This window comes from Pongo pygmaeus, chromosome 8 (genome assembly GCF_028885625.2).
Source record: "Pongo pygmaeus isolate AG05252 chromosome 8, NHGRI_mPonPyg2-v2.0_pri, whole genome shotgun sequence".
In the NCBI taxonomy this organism is placed as follows: domain Eukaryota; kingdom Metazoa; phylum Chordata; class Mammalia; order Primates; family Hominidae; genus Pongo; species Pongo pygmaeus.
The window spans coordinates 103,910,239-103,930,421 of record NC_072381.2 but is presented as its reverse complement, the minus strand read 5'-3'; the positions used below and the strand labels follow the sequence as shown (position 1 = coordinate 103,930,421).

Sequence of the window (20,183 nt, the reverse complement as noted above, 5' to 3'; positions counted from 1 at the left end):
TATTATTCTGATTTTACAGCTGAGGAAATTGAAACACAGACAGCTAATGTAACTCACTCAAAGTCATGCAGTAAGTAAATGATAGAACCAGAATTCAAATGCAGGCAATCCGTCTCCAGAGTCCATGCCCTTAACTGCTCTTCAATTTTAGATTGTTTCCTTTCAAATCTCCCTGCAAGTCAGAAGAGAATTCTGATCAACTTTTTTATTTTTTATTTTTTAAGAGACTCTCATGGCAGGCTGGAGTGCAGTGGTGTGAACATACAGCCTCCTACCTCAGCCTCCTGAGTAGCTGGGACTACAGTCACAAGATTGGCTAATTTTTTGTTTTTCTTTTTTGAGACAAGGAATTTAGCTATGTTGCCCAGGCTGGTCTCAAACTCCTGGCCTCAAGTGATCCTCCCACCTCAGCCTCCCAAGTAGTAGGGCTACAGGCGTAAATTTTATTTACACAGAGTCTGTGTCCTTGAAGGGTCCTGTGGACACAGTATTTTATAAATCCAACCGTTTTCTGGAATCAAGTCCTCACTTAAAGGAGCTAGAGTTTGAACTCCTTTTGAAAAATAATTATCTCGGCCGGGCACGGTGGCTCACACCTGTAATCCCAGCACTTTGGGAGGCTGAGTGGGTGGATCACGAGGTCAGGAGATCGAGACCGTCCTGGCTAACACAGTGAAACCCCATCTCTATTAAAAATACAAAAAATTAGCCGGGCATGGTGGTGGGCACCTGTAGTCCCAGCTACTCCGGAGGCTGAGGCAGGAGAATGGCGTGAACCTGGGAGGCAGAGCTTGCAAGTGAGGCGAGATTGCGCCACTGCACTCCAGCCTGGGCGACAGAGCGAGACTCCGTCTTGAGAAAAAAAGAAAAATAATATCTCATACAAATCACCCCTCTGAGTTGGGCATGCCACCATCCAACTAAGTACAGTAGGGTCTTGAATACTTTCATTTCATTTAACATCATTTTATTATAATATTGATGGAAAAAAAATTCAGTTCCCAGCTGGGGCCACTGTCTGTTTGGGTTTTCTCTGGATACTCCTGCAAATATGTAGATTGCATTAGGTTTCTTGGGTATCTAAATGGTCCCTGTCCAAGTGAGTATGGGTGTGTATATGAGTGGCCCTGCAATGGAATGGTAACCTGTCCATAGCTGGTTCTCACCTTGTACTCTGAGCCTCCAAGATAGGCTCTGGCTACTCTCAACCCTGAACTGGTATAAGCAGGTTGGAAAATAAATGAATGAATGAATAAAAATTATTGTAAAATAAAAATTTGTAAAGTCTACAATAATTATGCAAATACACAATAAACGATGTGGCACTGAAGCACACACACAGCAAGTCTGTGATATTTGTGATTGTTTTTGAACTTCCTGGTGATAGGAGGTGCTCCTTTTTGCTTTGCAAACAAATTCCTTGATTTAACCCCCCCCCCCCCACCTCCATGACTACCACCACTCACTGATTCACCAAAAATTGGGTAAATAATTTTCTTATTTGTTTTTATTCATCTTTTTTCTTTTTTTTTTTTGAGACGGAGTCTTACTGTGTCACCCAGGCTGGAGTGCAGTGGTGCGATCTCGGCTCAGTGGTGCAATCCCAGGTTCACGCCATTCTTCCGTCTCAGGCTCCCAAGTAGCTGGGACTACAGGCGCCCGCCACCACACCCGGCTAATTTTGTTTTTGTGTTTTTAGTAGAGACGGGGTTTCACTGTGTTAGCCAGGCTGGTCTCTATCTCTTGACCTCAAGATCCGCCCACCTCGGCCTCCCAAAGTGCTGGGATTACAGGTGTGAACCACCACGCCCGGCCTATTCATCTTTCTTAAATGTATATGTAGATCACACTTATTTCAGTGATTAGTATTAAAAGTTTTGGGGTCTTTATTTAGAAATTTGGTGATGTTTTTGTGACCAGAAATATGTCATAGGAACTTAATTCTTATTAATATCATTTAGCCTATAGCAAAATTGGTTATATTATACGTTCTTTTGCTTAAAGTTGCCATTTCCAAGGACCTATTGATGACTTTAAGTGAAGACTTATTGTACTTACAGCAAACGTCCTCAAGTGATAAATGTGGAAATACATGATTGTTTCTTTTCTTAATATCAGAATATTATAACAAGCTAGATAACACATAAAATCCTTCTGGTATCCAAATCACCTTGTATGGTAATTGACCTTTAACACTTTTGAGGTTATTGGATTCCATACGTAAATTACCTGCTAAGCAAAGCAGAATTTTCCTTTTCCCTCTCAGATCAAGGAGAAAACCCCAGGCCTGGTATCCTGAGATTTGGCAAATAAGCATGTTGCTCTTCTCTAAATCTTTCATGTTGTAATAGGTTTTCATTGTATATTTTTCCTGATCTCTAAGGTTGTTTTTGCAATCAACATATTGCTTCCAATTCTTTGATCAGTTTAGTCGCCGTCTATAAGGTCACATGACTTCCTTAAGGAGTGGCAGTTTACTGTGAGCTTGTGCAAGGGCAGGTGTGGAATCGTATTAACTTCTTTGTGTTACACACAGTCTCCTGTGAAGCACTTACTCTGTGCCAGGCATTCTGATAGGAAGTAAATGCAAAAGTGAATAAAAGTATTCACTGCCTTCAAAGAGCTAATGGTTCAAGGTTTCTAGGAAATTTCCTGAATTTCTTACTTGGATCAAAAATGGTAGTTCAGAATCCTACCAGCAAACCGTAAGAATAATTGGCACTAGTTCCTCTGAATTCATGCATCACCATAGAAGGACCCATATAAATGTTTATCTGCTAGTTCTGTGCTCCTTTTCACTAACTCTCAGGATCTTCCTGTGATTGGCCTAGTGTATGTGTCTTTGGCCTTTGACAAGGAAAGATCCTTAACACGATCCTATCAGGTATTATTCCAGCTTACATGTGAGGAAATTGAAGCTCAAAGTGGTTATAAAATAATAAAACTTTAATTTGCATATCATTTTACAGTTTTTATCATTTTACAATTAAAATGATATACAAATAACTGTATCATGATACAGTTTCATTATATATATATGATCTCATAGCAGCTGCAGGGATCTTTACCTAAGTCAGATCAGATCACTTTCTTGGTTAAATCCCTCCAATAGCTTTCCATCACACTCAGAATAAAAATACTCCTTTCTTCTCCGACCTCGTTTTTAAATATTTCACTCCCTTACTTTCTACACTCCAGATAGTCTTCTTTTGGTTCTAAAAACAGCAGACCTGTTTCCACCTGAGGTCCTTTTTCTGTGCTGTTCTTCTAGATCCATTAAGAGGCTGGCTCCTTCACTCAGTTCTCAGCTCAGATACCATCTTCCACATGAGCCTCCTCTGACCGCTATCTAAAGTACTGACCTTACCCTCCTGTCAAGTTGCTCTCTAGCGTGTTACTCAGTTTTGTTTTCTTCCATCACTTATTATTATCTAAATTTCTTTTATTTATTTACTTGTTCATTATTATTCTCCTTCCCTTGACTAAAATGTAAGACAACAAGAACAAAGACTTGTTATGCTTGATTGCTATAGACCCACCCCTAGAGCTCTGCTTGGCATATAGTAGGTGCTCGATAAATATTTGTTGAATGAATTAGTTAATGCCCTTGATAATGCATTAATGTTTTTCGATGGGAAATCCTTAGCCCTTTCTAGCCTCATGTTTATATATTCTCCCTAGGCAATTTCATTTACTCCTGTGGATTTTTCTACCTTTCTCAGTGTTTTCCTCCAGCCCAGATCTTTGTTTCTGAGATGACCAGCTCTGAGCTGTGTTTGACTTTTTTTTTCATTTCCCATACTTGTTGTTTTAAATTTCAGAATCAAAGATACTCTAGACCTTTGGGTGATAACCAAGGGAATCTACATTAGCATTATAAATACTAACATATTTTAACATTTATATTTAAAAGGAACTTAGAGTTCATCTACTACAAATTCATGACTTTAAATGTGGATGAAGATATTGAAGTCCAAGATAATAACTGCTACACGTGTCACAACTAGCATGTAGCATAACCCAGAATTTCCAGGGTACATTCTTGTTTCCACGTTATGGTTATTTGCCTACTTAGACCATACCTCTCCTTTTGTTAATGTGTTCTTTTACACGTATTTATTTACTGAGATATAATTCACATAGCATAAAATTCACCCTTTGAAAGTATGAAATTCAGTGGTTTTTAATATATTCACAGAATTTTGAAATCATCTCCACAATCTAATTTTAGAACACGTTCATCACCTCCAAAAGAAACCTCATACTGATTAGCAATCACTCTCCTTTACCCCTCCCATCTTAAACTTCCTCTTCTTCTTCAACCCTAGGAAACCATTAGTCTACTTATTGTCTCTATGAATTTGCCTATTCCGAACATTTCATATAAATAGAACCATATCATATGCGGCCTTCTGTGTCTGGCGTCTTTCACTTAGCTTAATGTTTTCAAGGTTCATTTATGTTAAAGTATTTACCTTTTTGTTTTGTTTAACCAAAGCTCCTTTCTCTAACTGCCTTTAAATCTATCTTTGAACACAAAATTAAACATTAAATATCCTGCAAGCCAAAGACAAAAAAAAGAAAAACACAAATATATTATTCTGCTCTGGTTACTCATAAAGGAAGTGCATAGTTTATCATGTATACAGATTTTTTTAGCACTATATTTTAAGGGAAATCATAGATGTAGTCCTTTAATCTGGCCATATGGATGTGTCTTTTGATTATTTAAGGCATTTTTCTTACTTTTTTATTCCTACAATTCCCTGCTTCCCCTGAGTTGGGCACGAACAGTATTGAAAGGGTTGAGAGGACTACCTGGTGGTATCCTCAAAAGAATCTTCTTTTTTTGTGTATAAAAGTGAGTTTTTACTTAATCTTTACCAACATGCTATTGACCACCACCGTTAATCTCAGGGTTTTTCTTCCATTTATGATCATAATACTCACTTTAATCTCAAATTTGTGTAATTTTCTTAAAACTTTGTTTCTGAAAAGGGTCAGTAACTTTGCAAATCCAAAATATGTTCCAAATAATTCAAATTCTCTAGCAAATGTGGGGAGAGAGGGCAGGGAGCTGTACCTCGCTAGAAATGAAAAGAGAAATATGATTGATTGTTGATGTCTATGTACCCATGGGTTTGGCCACATATATTCTTTTCTTTTTGAAGGTCCTCAGGTGCAGAGAATTAAATTAACATAATACTCCTAAACTAACAGCAAAATATTATCAGTTCATGAAAGGTCTTGTTTTTGTTTCAGTTTTCACCTCTCTCTTATACATGCTTTCCTTATGTGTTTGATATATGTTCTTAAGAGGCATGTGTCATTATAGGGTATTCAGTGTTATTGGGTGTGAATGAGCAATTTTATAAGTAACATTGTGCCATAAATCTCACTCAGTGTGTTTTTTTTTTTTTTAATTTACCACTAAACCTTTAAAGACTATTCATGATGTTGGATTTACATTGACTTTATTGTTTTAACTGCTGCATAATATTGTATAGTATATATCCACATTTTATTTTTCCATTCCTCTAGCAGTGGACCTCTGCTACAGTGACATAGAAAGAATTCTCATTCTTACCTCTTTAGAGACCTGAGGAAGAATTTCTTTGGTGTGTATGTCTAGGAGAGTAGCTGGGGGGCCATAGGACCTAAATACACTATTTTCTTTATCCAGCCTTTTTAGTGCATAGCTGGCATCCTCCCAGTCCCACCTCCTACTCTAGCCATCATTGTAGAGATCAGGGCTGGGCCAGCATGCAGGCTGCAGCCAGCTAGGTATCAGTGTACTAAGTAGTACCTCACTTCTTATTTCCTTCTCTGAGGCAGAGATGAGGAACACTCGGAGAATCTGCTCAGCACTCAGGCCTGCACGTGAAATAGGGATAGAGGGGCAAGGGGTTAATGGTCACAAGGCTACTCACACTTTCCCTTGTATCCCCTTGGGGGTAAGTTCTAAGACACAGTCTGTAAGGCTCTTACCAAGATCCCTGTGAGACTGAGTAGTTGCCAGCATTGGTTGTCAATTTGAAAATGCATCCTTGTCTTAGTTTTCCCTTCTTCCCTATTTCAGTCCCCCAGTCCCTCATTCCTGCTCCTTAGTATTATTTCTTGAGTGAACTACCTGTAGACAAGCCTTTGACTCAGGTTCTGCTTTCAGGGGCTACCCAGTATACAATCTTACTCCTAAGTGCTGATTGCAGTCCCGAGCATCTACACCCTGATCTGAATAGTTTGGTCAATCTTCACCTTGTGGGTCAGAGACTAGGCCATTACAAATCTTCAGTGTGCCACCTTTCGACAAGAAGTTTTGCTTCTGCTTGGAAGGCACACAGTTATTCCCTGAGTGGGATGTGACATTTGTGGGTCAGTGACTTTTCTTTTTACCCTTACTGCAGTTATTTTCAAAATGTGATTACAATATACCTGTACTAGTAATTATAAAATACATCTCCCACGAGCATTCTCTCTACCTTCTTGTGATTTGTGACTTTTGATGCTTGTGATGCATTCGTGGCTTTTAGATAGTACATGTGTCATAGATGTGCTATAAGAGAGACTGAAAAGCATTGTTTCTCAGTGCTTGTTGATATGGAAACACAACATGATTTGTATTTTTTAGTGGAAAGTACTGCAGTCAGTTTACTTCCTAGAGTATGCACTTGTTCTGTCACATTATCAATTGGGTTTACTTAGGGAAAAATGATAATTTCTTTAAGTGGATACGTGTCAATGTTAATGCATTTTGGTTTGTGAATGCCAACTCACTGAAATGGGTGCATCATCATAAAAAAAGCACAAATCATGACCCCCTGAAAACAGGAAATCAGATCAACTTCCTTAAGGGAATGTGTGTTTCTTCTCATGTGGGAATAGCTTTTAAAACCTCATTATCCCCTTCTGCTTTTGTTGTGTAAATAGGTGGTTAATACATACACTCCAGGAAAGAAGATTTGGCTTGAAGGTGTGGTGACCACCTCAGCTGGAGGCACAAACAATCTATCCGATTCCTATGCTGCAGGATTCTTGTGAGTAACACTTGCAAGTTCACACTCAGGGGCTTTCAGGAGGGAAGGACAGTGAACTGGTATTGCTGATTATTCTGCCCATCCTACGGGTGAGGCATGTTTCCCATTGAAAGTTCATTTCATTCATTCGTGTATGTCTTAAACCATTCAACAATGACCAACACCTTCTCTAGATATTAAAATGTCAGGCACAGGCATCAGAGCAAAGATTATAGTAAGTAATAGTAGTACCAGTAATCATTATGGTAATAACAGCTTTATTGAATGTCTAAAGTTCAAAACACAGTGTAAACAACATACATTTTCTAAGCCAATTTTCACTATAGTCTTGGGAGATAGGTAAAAATAAGGCATGGTATTTTCCCTCCAGAAAAAAATATGATTGGTGGAACTGGGATAGGAGATAACTACATTGTAAAGCTGTAGGAGGTAAGTGCCGTAGTAATCATACTTTTAATGATACGGTGCTTACCGCTGTCTGAAGTGCTTTATTTATATTTCATAATTTAACAACCAATGAAATCGATGTTACTGCTTTTATAACAATTTAGTGAAATAGATGCTGTTATTATCCCATTTACAGATGAGAAAACTGAAAAAGGTGAAGTAACTTATCCAAGATCACTCATTTAGTTAGTGGCACAGCTTGGACTCAAACCCAGGCAGTTTGCTCCAGAGTACAGCTTCTTTACCACTGCAGTAGAGCACCTGCCTTTCTGCCTCACATTGTCTGTCTACAGAAGAAAAATGACAGACATGCAAAGGAATAAAGAATTTCTGTGACTGGGAGTATCAGGAAGGACTTCATGGAGGAAGTGGCATTTGAGTGAAGCATAGTAGGATTACTCTAATTTCTATAGGTGGGAGTCATGGTGATGGCAGAGGAGAGCCTTCTAGGCCCAAGAAACATTATGATCAAAGGCACAGAGGAGCAGAGAATGACTGATGTGACTAAAGCCTTGTTATCTGCGAGGATGCAATGAGGACTGAGACTCAGGAAAGGGTTTACCACCAAATTACAGAAGGTCTTAAAAACCCGGTAGAGGAAGTGAGGCCTTGTTCTATATTCAGAGCAAGCCATTGAAGATTGTGAAGGAGAAAGAGAGAGAGAGACAGAGAGAGAGAGAGAGAGACAGAGAGAAAATCTGGAGAATCTGACTTGTGTTTTAAAACTTTGACTTTGTCAATGGTATTCACAAAAGTTGGGAAGGAATAGGAAAATGAATTTGAAGGCTACTACAGTTGTCTGGAGAATGACTTAAGCCAGAAGCATAAGGGCCTCTCATTAGCCTGCCAGTGTCATGTGGCAGGGACAAATCCCTCAGGATCACTAAGTAAGTGACTTGTTCCTGCTCCAGTACAGTCCTGTGGCCTTGGATTTTTGACTGAGCAATGTCCTCCTAAGAACCATAGCTTTGCCCTCAGCTATGTGTTTTGCTACTAACAGCTGTTCTTAATCATGCAGCTTCCGTTCCCCTGTATAGAGGCAGCTTCTTTAATACATTAATGAAGGACAAATCAGGCCAGTCAAGTGGATTGCCTTTACAGATGGAGTTCTGGCAAACACAGATGAAGAAAATGAGTCAGTGTAATTCATAGTGATACCTTGGGTCTTCCATTTCTGTGTCCTCAGCATCTAACATTGTATAGCACAGACATTGTCAGCAAGCATGGTTCAAATGCATGAAGTGGAGTGACTCACCTTTGATATAGTGTCATTAAGAATCTTCTTTCAAAAGTACACTCCCAGCCAGACACTGTGGCTCACGCCTGTAATCCCAGCACTTTGGGAGGCCAAAGTGGACAGATCACTTGAGGTCAGGAGTTTGAGACCAGCCTGGCCAACATGGTGAAACCCCATCTTTACTAAACATACAAAACTTAGCCGGGTGTGGTGGCATGCGCCTGTAGTCCCAGCTACTTGGGAGGCTGAGGCAGGAGAATTGCTTGAATCTGGGTAGCAGAGGTTGCAGTGAGCTGAGACTGCATTCCAGCCTGGGCAACAGAGCAAGACTCCGTCCCTCCCCCACGCCCCGCCAAAAAAACTCCACAAAAGTACACTCCCACTCTCCACTGGCTTGATATGAGACCTGTTGAAAGAGTGAGAAGCCAGGGAATCAATGCTGCAGGGACCCCCTTGGAATCAGCAGAGGAATGGCATTTGCTCAGTACTCAATATAGGACGCTGCTGCAGGGCCCAGCAAGCAGCCCAGTTGTACTGAGTGGTTTTGTGAGCATTCTTCCCTTTAGGGAATGATATGAAATGAGAAATACTGCAGACCTTCATGGAGGAAGTTGGAAAAGAGAACTGCCTTTTCATGAGCATCAGCCAAATAGCCATAGATCCCTACAGTCACTTTGCAGAACACGGATCAACATAGTTGTTTATATTCCGGTTGTAATTCAGATATCCGATGCTTAGTTGACGTAGATCTGATGAAAACTAGTTTATTCTGCTCCCGATCTCTCGTACCTCTTTGTCACCCATTTGGTCTCAACTCTACTGACAGCACCCAGCAATGTGCCTTTTGAGTCCAGTTCTCCAAGGGGCATAAATTGCTTCCTGTTGGGGGTGGGGGAGTAGGGGAGCAGTAAAGCATTCTAGGAAGCTCTAGGAGGCTAGCAAGAAATTGAAAAGAAGGCATTTTTCCAGCCTTTTTGAAATGTCAATATATCACATAACTCTGAGTTCACCAGGACATATACGTGCATGTATGCATAAATTGGGATTCTCTGCTACCAAGTGTTCAAAAGTAGGGTTTCCCAGCTAGGGCTTTGAGATTCTTTGGCGGACCACAAATACTCTTGGCATGCTGCTGTGTCTCAAGCACTTAATAGTGTCTGGTATATAGTAGATATTTACCTTTAGTGGAGTGGACAATAATGGCAGGGTAGCATCTTTGGTTAGATATACCAGTCATTTTATCAACTGTCTGTAGCTAAGCATAGAAAGGAGCCTGGGAAGACCATTGCTTTCCCTCTCTGAAGGATCTTGTTATTATAGGAAGAAGATGAAGATAACTTTCATATTAACCATTCTATTCCTAAAGCCATGGGAAAGCAGTAGTTTTGGTTCTAGGCATTTTTGAATGCTCCAGATCTTGCATGTGCATATAGGGGTGTAGGTTTGCAGGGAGAATGCATATTCTTAATTTCTTAAATATCTTCCTATACACTAGTAAAAACATCAGGTTTATGAATTGATATTTATTTGTTGTGTATATACTCTATGCAGGTCACTAAGCTAAGCTCTGTAGAGGTCAAAAGTAGAAATTTGATATGATTCTTTTAAAGGTGTATACACAGGCATCTACATGGTCACACGAGCGTTTTTTAATATCTTCTCAATTCTGAAAACAATGCCTAGCATTTAGCATTGACTAATGTTATTGAATAAATAATGAATGAGTAAACAAGTGGGATCTTTTCACATATAAAAATACCAAGATAGAGCCCTGTATTGACATGAAGATGCTGCTAGATGGAGGGACTCACATATGTGATTATGTGTTTCTTCATTGTTTTGTTTCTTCCTTCATTTGACAAGCATAGGGATGGAAAGTTGAATAAGACAATTTGCTTTTAAAATACTTGTTAGATATAGACCCTATTGTATTTGTGCCATTTCAATATAGAAAGAACACTACTTAGGAGGCGTTAGCCCACAATTCATGTTATAGTTCTACCACAGGACAGCCTTTGACAAGGTATTTCATAGTATGTCTCAGTGGCTAAAGGAAAAGCTAAACCTGTTATCTTGATTTTATAGGATTACTAAATTAATAAAAATTATGAAGGCAAGTAGCTTGCTTAGCCATGTCATGTTCCAAAAGTAATTTCAGTTCCCTGGGTCACAATGTTCCAATTTGAAGAACAACAACAAAAATGATTCTACTATATTACAGTCAGATTTCCCTTTTGATTTAAAACTTTTGTGTTTTGCTTTGCTTTTTGTTTTGTTTTGTTTTAGTTTTATAACTCTAATTGTCAGTAAATATTTGTTAGTTTTTTTGAGAATAAAATATAATTGTAAATGTAAAAAACATTTGAATATAGGAATAATATTTATTCACAATATAAAAATTAGCAATGCTCTTTATTCCAGCAAGGAAAAAACTTAATTCTTCAAGTCACGGGTTTGGAGCTCCATATGGTTTCAGATTTGGGAAATCATAACTATGCGTCATTTTCCCCAGTGTGCTGAATGGTGATTCTCAAAGTTCCGAGAATCTAATTTTATCCAGACAGATTTCAAGTCAACAGAGTATTGAGTACCTGCGGTGTGCCAGGAATGGTGATGGGTGTTTGGGGTACAAGTTCAGACATTGTGTCTATGCTTGATGAACTGAGAACTGACAGAGGAAAGGCAGAGAAATAAGTTAAGTGATTCTTTCTGTGGACTTTCTGAGGCTATGAATAAGAGATCTGGGGAAGTACAGAGGAAGGTACCACTGTTGGCTGGGACAGCAGAGTTTAGAATAAAATGACACTTGATTTGGAGATTAATATACGAGAAGAAATTTGCCAGATGAAAAGGGGTAGGTTCAAAGAAGAGTAGAAGGGAATTCTAAGCAGAAGTTAAAACATGTATAAGGACTTGGGTAAGTGTGAGAAAGCAATGTGTATTTGGGTAGCCAAGAGTAGTTTCATGTGTCTTGGAGCCTGTGGGAAATGGGGTCTAGGGTGACAGAAGATGGGGAAGAGGTGACAGATAAAGCTGGACACACATATGTTTAGGACAAGTTGTGAAATGCCTTATCTTTCATATAGAGAAGACTGAATCTCTAAGTCACATTTATTCTATGTATTATTACAAGTAGAAATTTCCCTAAGTTTCAGAAGTAGGAAGAGAAAGAGAAGCCCAAATGAATGCATGAATGTGTAAATAATGAAGGCAGAGTCAGCAGTGTTGGAAGAACCAAGAGGGCAGTATTTTTGAAGGATGGCATGCCCTGGAAAATGGGTGTTTGGCATAGTAGGATAGATGATAAGTATGTGAACAGTGCAGGTCCTCCACTGCAAAATATGTGTGATGGTAGCATACTTGAATCCCTGAATAGTTACTTATAGTGCCAAGGAAAATTATTATTGCATTGACTACTGACAGTGATATACGAGGGTTGCTAATGACTAGACTATATTTGCATAGGTCATAGGAGTATATGAGTTAGAGTTCTGTTAAAGGTACATGTTCGGGGACAGGGTATAAGCAGGGGCGTTTGAGGGATGGAATGCAAAATGTGCACTCTTCTGTAATTGTATGTCCTCTGGCCAGGAGGGATATTAGGCTTATAAATGGCTAGGGTGTTCATTTGTTAGTATTTCAGGAATAAAAAGTTAAGTCATTAACAACAAACTATTTAATGATCAAGGGCGGTTCATTTTACTCCCCTAGACCTCTGTTTCTTTTTCTATCAAATGAAGAGGTTGGATTTGATAATCTCTAAAATATATTACAGCTGTGAACTTAATGCTTAAAATAACCCTCTTTAAAGTACTAGGTAAATTTGGTGACTGGAGATTGGTGTATATGTGTATATAGTAGCCAATCTCTATAGAGCTTGTTATATGCCATTTTAAAAATATATTGATGTAGCTCTTTTTCTCTGCCTTTTAGATGGTTGAACACTTTAGGAATGCTGGCCAATCAGGGCATTGATGTTGTGATACGGCACTCATTTTTTGACCATGGATACAATCACCTGGTGGACCAGAATTTTAACCCATTACCAGTAAGTGTGGGATGAAGATTCCCAATTCCTTTTCCATATCATTCAGTTCTGTTGATCATGCCTTGTTCCATACTAGGAGAATATTTTTCCTCTTGCTGTTACCAGTTAATTTCATTCATTTGAACAGAAACATTCTTGTCTTTGTTCCCTTGATCCATTTCACAGACTTTTGGCTTCAACACACACACACACACACACACACACACACATCTGTTCACTCACTCACTTTTATATATACACATACATATGTATGTGCAGTATGCAATATACATATATTCATTTATATATGTTTGTATATTTATTACTATTGTTTTAACAATCCAGGCCGGGCACTGTGGCTCACGCCTGTAACCCCAGCACTTTGGGAGGCCAAGGCGGGCAGATCACGAGGTCAGGAGATCGAGACCATCCTGGCTAACATGGTGAAACCCCATCTCCACTAAAAATACAAAAAATTAGCCGGGTGTGATGGCGGGCGCCTGTGGTCCCAGCTACTTGGGAGGCTGAAGCAGGAGAATGGCGTGAACCCGAGAGGCAGAGCTTGCAGTGAGCCAAGATGGCGCCACTGCACTCCAGCCTGGGCGACTGAGCGAGACTCCGTCTCAAAAAAAAAAAAAACAATCCTTGTGCAGTTGAGATTCCCCATCTACTTGTGGCCTGTTTGAACTCTGCTTGAGAGTGAATTTTGCCCGATTGTTTTATTTTAATGCTAATAGGAGACATTAGTTAACATCAAATGCAACATGTTGAAAGCAGATGGGGGAGTGTTATCCAAGATCAGACACACTAGGAACCCATCTCTTGAGGAGTGGCTGAAGTGCAATTACAGTTAGATGATGAGCCCTGTGTGACAATGAGGGGATTTACCAAGAGCGTCAACTTCTCTAGGAAAGAAAAGGAAAGAGAAGAATAAACTAGAACGGCAAAAGCAGAAATGTGGGTTTGTCTAGTCACCTTATTGGCCAATCAGAGAAATTCCACGGCCCAGAAAAGCTACGCTTATCAGAAATATCACACGGGTTATCCTTTATCATAGAAGTCATGGTCATGACAAAAGATCAGACTGCTCTCATCAAGTCATAGAATTTCAGAGCTGGGATCCCTCCTTGAGATGATCCAATTCCACCTCATTTAACTGAGGGACTGCTAGCTAGGGGAGGGGCAAGGAGGTGGGATATGTAGGGCTAGCCCTGGAACCTGTTCCTGTGCCCTGGTTCAGTGCTCTTTCTACAGAACTACTTGTTGTCCTGGGGCCCACAATAAACAAACCCAAACTGGAACCAGTGAGCATTCCTACCACTTGCCTCTCTCTGCCTATTTCTACCACTCCCTCCATTCCCCAAGCCCTGAGCCAGGAAGCTTCCAAGCCCGGAGCAGAGAACAGCTCAGCACCCACAGCACCCACAGCACCAGTTCCACCTCTCAATTACAACCAAGTAATTGTTGTATCACTTGGTGTACACGACTCCGAAAGTCCAATTAAATCACAAAGAGTAAAACTAGCATAGTTGCTTACATTTGCTGGACTAGCGTACCTCTCCCAAGATACATGTGTGGGAGACTGGGGTGGAAAGGGGTAAAAGAGAGTTTTCAGTATGGAACCACAGAGGATTGTTTTGTTTTGTTTTTGCAGAAATAAAACAATTAGAAAAGTATCTATGAAATGTAAGCACTAAACAAATATAATGGCACACAGAAATAAATATTTATTGAACATCAGGCACTGGAGAGGACTAGTAATAGATAAGTGAATCAACAAATAAGAGAGCACTGCTTGGGCTCTTTAGGGTACATGTGCAGGAAAGGCTTCTCTGAGAAGGTGACATGTAAGCCAAGAGCCAATGACAGTAAAGAGCCAGCTATGCAGATTTCACAAAAGAACTTTCCAGGCCAGGGAAGAAACTAACGCAAAAGCTCTGAGGCAGGAACAAACTTGGCACGTTTGAGGAAACACAAGAACACTAGGGTGACCAGGGCATGATGAGGAAGGGGGAGAAGTTGGAAATGAGGTAGGCAGGAGTCATATCACCTAGGGCTTTGTAAGCTGAAAGGAGTTGACTTGTAAATAGTATGAAAAGCCATTGGAAGGCCTAATTAGGGAAGTAACCTACCTGATCTAACTTACATTTTAAACAGATCACCTTGGCATAATTAACGCATCAAATGTTAGTTATAAAAGATGCAGATAATAATTAACAATGTACAGATCATTTTCATAAATGGCATCTACAATGCTCTGAACACTTCCCTCTGTCCTTCTTTTTCCTTTCTTTCCTTTTTTCCTTTATTCCTTTCATCACTCATTCAAATTTCATTCACTCTTCTTGATCATGTACTATGTGCTGATTGCTATTCCTGGCAATGGGCCACTGTGGGGAACCAAAAAGACAAGGTTGTTGAACTCTTGGAGTTTACAATGTAGTGAACTGTACTGAGAAATGGAAAATAAATAAACATAAATCAGAGAATTGCAATTTGTTATAATTGCTCTGAAAAGAACCTGGTGAGATGAATATGACTATTTATACTTATTTTGCTAAAGAGAAACTAAGGCTCTGTGACATTATTGAGTGACTTATCCAAGGTCAGACGAGTAGTAAGAAAGCTGGAACTCAGAGTTTTCCAGTTCTAAATTGTGTTTTCTTTTCACTGGACTACACTATTTCTTATGGTAGCCTCTTTGATGTCTTTACTGTGTCTGAGGCCAACATTGCCTTAGAATTGAGTCTGGAAATGAAAACAGGCATGTTGGGAAATTGGAGAGAAGAAAACAGGCTGGAAAAAGATGGTCTTTGGGTGACTAGACAGGCTTCATTTCCAGAGTTGGACAAACTTGGATTCCATATCAACCCTCTTGGACCTTTGCATGGCCATCTGTAAGTTAAGGATGTCAGTCCTCATGGCTTTGTCCTCCTCAAATAAGAGTTGCTGCCAGTGACTTTCTTTAAAAGCATGGCACAAAAGACCTCAGTTGATACATGGTGGAGCAGAGCTCATAGAAGTTCATAGGAAGAGAAAACAAGTTCCACTGATTCAGCACAAAGACTCAAATGATCTGGGCAGCTGTATTTCTGGAAACACCAAGCCGTAATACAGAAACTGTATGTAAAAGCACTTAAAAAGGTAGCAGGCTTTCTTTTTATCTTTCTTTGCACTAATAAATTCTGCACCTTATAAGTAGAGAACTTGGCAGCTGGGAGAGTGTGTCCTAAGTCTCCCCTGGAAGGAATTTACAAGGCTAGACCAGAACACCAATCTGACACACATTGCCAGCAGGCCCCTGGAATGTGTAATGGAGACAGACCTGGGAATGGTACTGGTTGCCACTTCAGAGAGTTGTGCAATTGATAACTAAACACTGCCAATAAAAACTTGTGGATTTTACATTGTGATTAAATCTTCAAGAGAGTTTGTTAAGCGCTTAGGGGATTAGTGAGTTGCATTTTGCCTCCCAAAACCAGTGCTTTTGAATAAATTGAGAAAAAGTGAGCATCCTGGCCTTATGGCTCTTCAACCCATATCCCATATTACCCCTCCCCCTGCCCAGTCAACTTTAATCCCAGTTTGTGGCATTCTAGCCTAGCTCTGGCAGGACCATTTCAACAGCCCCAATCTAAGGTAAGAGAGAATATGAGGATAGCTCTTTAGAAGAGAAACTTGTCCTTAGAAAAGATCATTTTCAAATATACCACATGTTCTTCATGGTTATTCCTCCAGAAAAGTGCCACCCACCTCCTACTATGACATTTTCCTTCTCCTGGGAGGAGAATATTTAGTTCAGCCATGCTTCATCACTCAACTCCCACTCCCTTCCCCTGGCCCCCCCAACACTGGGAAAGTGGGGACGTGTGAGTCTCCACAGCTGGTCAGTCAGTCACGGGCTCCCTTGGGAGTAGGCGATGTTTGTGCAGAAGAGATCTGCACATTTGATGGACATAGTCCAGACCCCACCAGTCATGGGCATTTCTCCTCAGAGAGGGTTTTGGAATTTAGCTTGCTGCTTTTTTTAAGAGCTTGATTTACAGAGCTTTCAGGGAAAGGAATGGTGAATTACTAGTCGACATCTTCTTAACTCCCACACCAGGCTGTCTTCACACAATTCAATTCACAAAGCATGGACACCTCAGTTGTGTCTGGCTTCGTGCTTGACATTCTAGGGACATGCACATAAATTCATCTGTGGAACTAATAATCTGATGTGTGTTTGTGGGACTACAATTTAGTCCTCTATTTGGAATAAAATAAAAAGCTAGATCACATTGGATTGCCTTTTCCACAGTGGGCACAGTGGTATGGAAATTTACTGCCAGCATGCTTTTTTGCCTACTTTCCCTGATGAATAATATACATTCAGTTCAGCCCAGTGCACACTTATTGAGTGCCTGCTGTGCACATTGTTCTGGAATATAGTCATTGGTCATGGATTGGAGTACAATTCACTGTCTATGGTGAGATTGAACCTGTGGTTGCAGTTCCCATAGCAACGTGCTCTGAGCCAAGCCATCGCTGTTCAGATATCATTTGACCATCAGAAGGAAACTCTGACTCTTACTGGTGCCTGCCTAGCACAGTTGATGAGCCTATCACAAGATCCTAGATGCTCCATCCTTGTTTCCCTCCAAAGTGTTAGAGACAATGCCCAGTATGCACCGCCAAGCCATGGTGTGGACACAGGGCTTAAATCTCTCCCTGTGTAGAGCGAGGACACCCAGTTACAAACCCATGTTCCATTGATGCTGGATTGATACAAGAACAACACCTGAGGCCAGGCACAGTGGCTCACGCCTGTAATCCCAACACTTTGGGAGGCCAAGGTGGGCAGATCACGAGGTCAGGAGATTGAGACCATCCTGGCTAACATAGTGAAACCCCGTCTCTAGTAAAAATACAAAAAACTAGCCAGGCATGGTGGCGGGCGCCTGTAATCCTAGCTGCTTGGGAGGCTGAGGCAGAAGAATCACTTGAACCTTGGAGGTGGAGGTTGCAGTGAGCCGAGATCGTGCCACTGCACTCCAGCCTGGGCAACAGAGTGAGACTCTGTCTCAAAAAAAAAAAAAGAAGAAGAAGAAGAACACCACCTAATTAGAAGGCATCATAGGAAATAGCAGGAGCCTGGAACTATGGTAAGATTCATGAGTTCTAGTCCTAGCTCTGCCATTAATTAGATGTGTATCTTGGTATTCCAGTTTTCCCTTCACTTAAATTGGAATAAAAATGCCACCTCTACCTCCAGAAGTTACTGTTACAATCTTTGAGAAAATTAGGTATAAAAACAGGATTCTGATTTGGTATATATACATACATGTAGAAAATTACAGAAGGGACTACCTCGAAATGTTAAAAGTGGTTTTCTTTGGGTGGTAAGATTACAGGCAGTTTTTATTTTCTTACATGAATTTTTTGTATGTAAAATTGCTGCAATCAGCATTATTGCTTTTAAGATCTTAAAGAAGTCCTATTTTTCAAAGAAAAAAGAGTATTTCAAAAGGATTGTGTTTAAATAGCTATGCAAATGTTCACTTATTATTCATGTTTCACTTATTCATAAACACTTATTACATTCCTGCTATGTGCTAGATACTATGCTAGACACTAGAGACACTGTCCTGCCCTCAAGGAGCTTACAGTAGAGATAGGGAGATAGACAAGTTAGCAGGGACTATAACAGAAGCCCTATAGTGTATTAGAAGAGGAGTACAGAAGTCATACTGGGTGGAGGGCAGGCATGGGGCATCAAGGAAGGCTTTCTGGAGGAAACAATGCCTGAGCTGAATCTTTAAAAAGGGCCAGTTAGCTATAGGAAGAAGAGTTTGGTGTCTGGGGAGGAGCTTCCAAACAGAAGCAGTAGTATATTTAAGGTTCAGAGGCATTAATTTTCCAGTGAGTCATGTTAGATGGATTAGGAAAAATTAAGAAAACTTTTCCCATTGCTGTCCAGTGGCCACACAGGGTGTATGAAAATTAAAGAATTTCAAAGCTACAGACCTGGAGGTGGTAGGGCGGGGGAGGCACAAAACCCAGCCAAACCAGCCTGTGACCTGTTTCTTGGTGAAGCCGCCTTTCTCTTTCTTTTCTTTCCCGTGGGAGCCATCAGGAGGATGAAAGAAGCAGAGTGTACCTGTTTAGGGGTAGCTGTGATGTGAAACCCAATGCTTCCATTAGGGGCCCTGACAAAGACTTCACCATGTGCAGCCTTCCTTTGTGGGAACCTGCGGCTGCTGAGAGAAGGGCATCCTTGGCTGCAGGATCAATCACTGAGACTCAGGCTGGCTCCACATCAGTGGCCAAAGTGCCTGGGCTGCATGCCCAGGGAACATGACTTGCTTCTTTTCTCCTCTGTGTCTTTAAACCCTGGCTGCTCAAATCAGAGCCTGTGCTCTGCACTATCTGACAGGAAGGCAGTTCTTTTGCCCCTAATGCTTTCACTTAGACACTCCTCTGATTTTCTACTAGGAGTTCTCCTCCCTTGCTTATTTATCACCCTGAGCGGTGTGCACAGGATGTCGGCAACAACACTAGCAGTTGTAACAGCTCATGCCGATGCAAGCCCCCTTGGGAAACAGAAAGCGCTCTAGACCTAAAATCAGAAGGTGCAAGCTCAAAATGCACACCACAATTTTCTAGTTACATGAGTCTTCATTTCTTCCTCTGTGAAATGGGGCTAACTGTGCTGGTGTTAGAGACAGGGAAGTATTTGAATGTACTGCTTAAAAGTATTGGCTTTGGAATCTGACTGACCTGAGTTTCAAAACCAGCTCTACCACTTACTAGCTATATGTCCTTGGATTTATAAGCATCAATAAACATCAATTTCCTCTCATAAAATGGAGACAGTAATAGTGTCTACCTCAGAGGGTTGTTGGAAAGATTAAACGAGCCAATGCATATGTATCTTTTACCACATAGTAAATACTCAATAAATGTTAATCACTATTATTATTTATAAAGTCACTTTGTTAAAATTCTGTAAGTCACAATAATTATCATTAATAACCTGAATATAACTGTGGTAAGATAATAAACATTTGATATCAAATATATATTTGATATGCATTTGATATATATTTGATGCATTTGATACCAAATATACATTTGACATATAGTTGATATACATTTGATATTTAGATATCTGGAAATCAATTCAAGCAATGATGACTAAAAGATAAAAAGTAGATTTTTTGGTAAAAGTAATTTAACTTTTTATAATTTTCTAGCAACTTAACTAGAAAATGAGAAGAACAAAAAAGGAAAACTATGATTCCTTCACTTGAGAGGAATTGACTGCAATGGTTAAAGACAAACTAAAAATTACATTTTATTTCCCTCTGGAGAAGATGCTGGCAACCTTTCCCAGTGAAGGCAATTAAGGCAGTAACCAGGGTACAATACTAGCCCCAACACCTTCATTTGGTATTTA

At 40.1% G+C, this 20,183-nt stretch overlaps 1 protein-coding gene across 2 annotated transcripts in view; it reads left to right on the top strand.

The window, feature by feature from the left end:
- HPSE2 (heparanase 2 (inactive)) overlaps window positions 1-20,183 on the top strand; it is a 741,938-nt gene that overhangs the window by 574,824 nt on the left and 146,931 nt on the right. For both annotated transcript variants that reach the window (XM_054503558.1, XM_054503559.1), the window contains exons 8-9: window positions 6,928-7,034; window positions 12,652-12,766. In XM_054503558.1, the coding sequence (XP_054359533.1) occupies window positions 6,928-7,034; window positions 12,652-12,766 (222 nt within the window). The remainder of the gene's footprint in view (window positions 1-6,927; window positions 7,035-12,651; window positions 12,767-20,183) is intronic.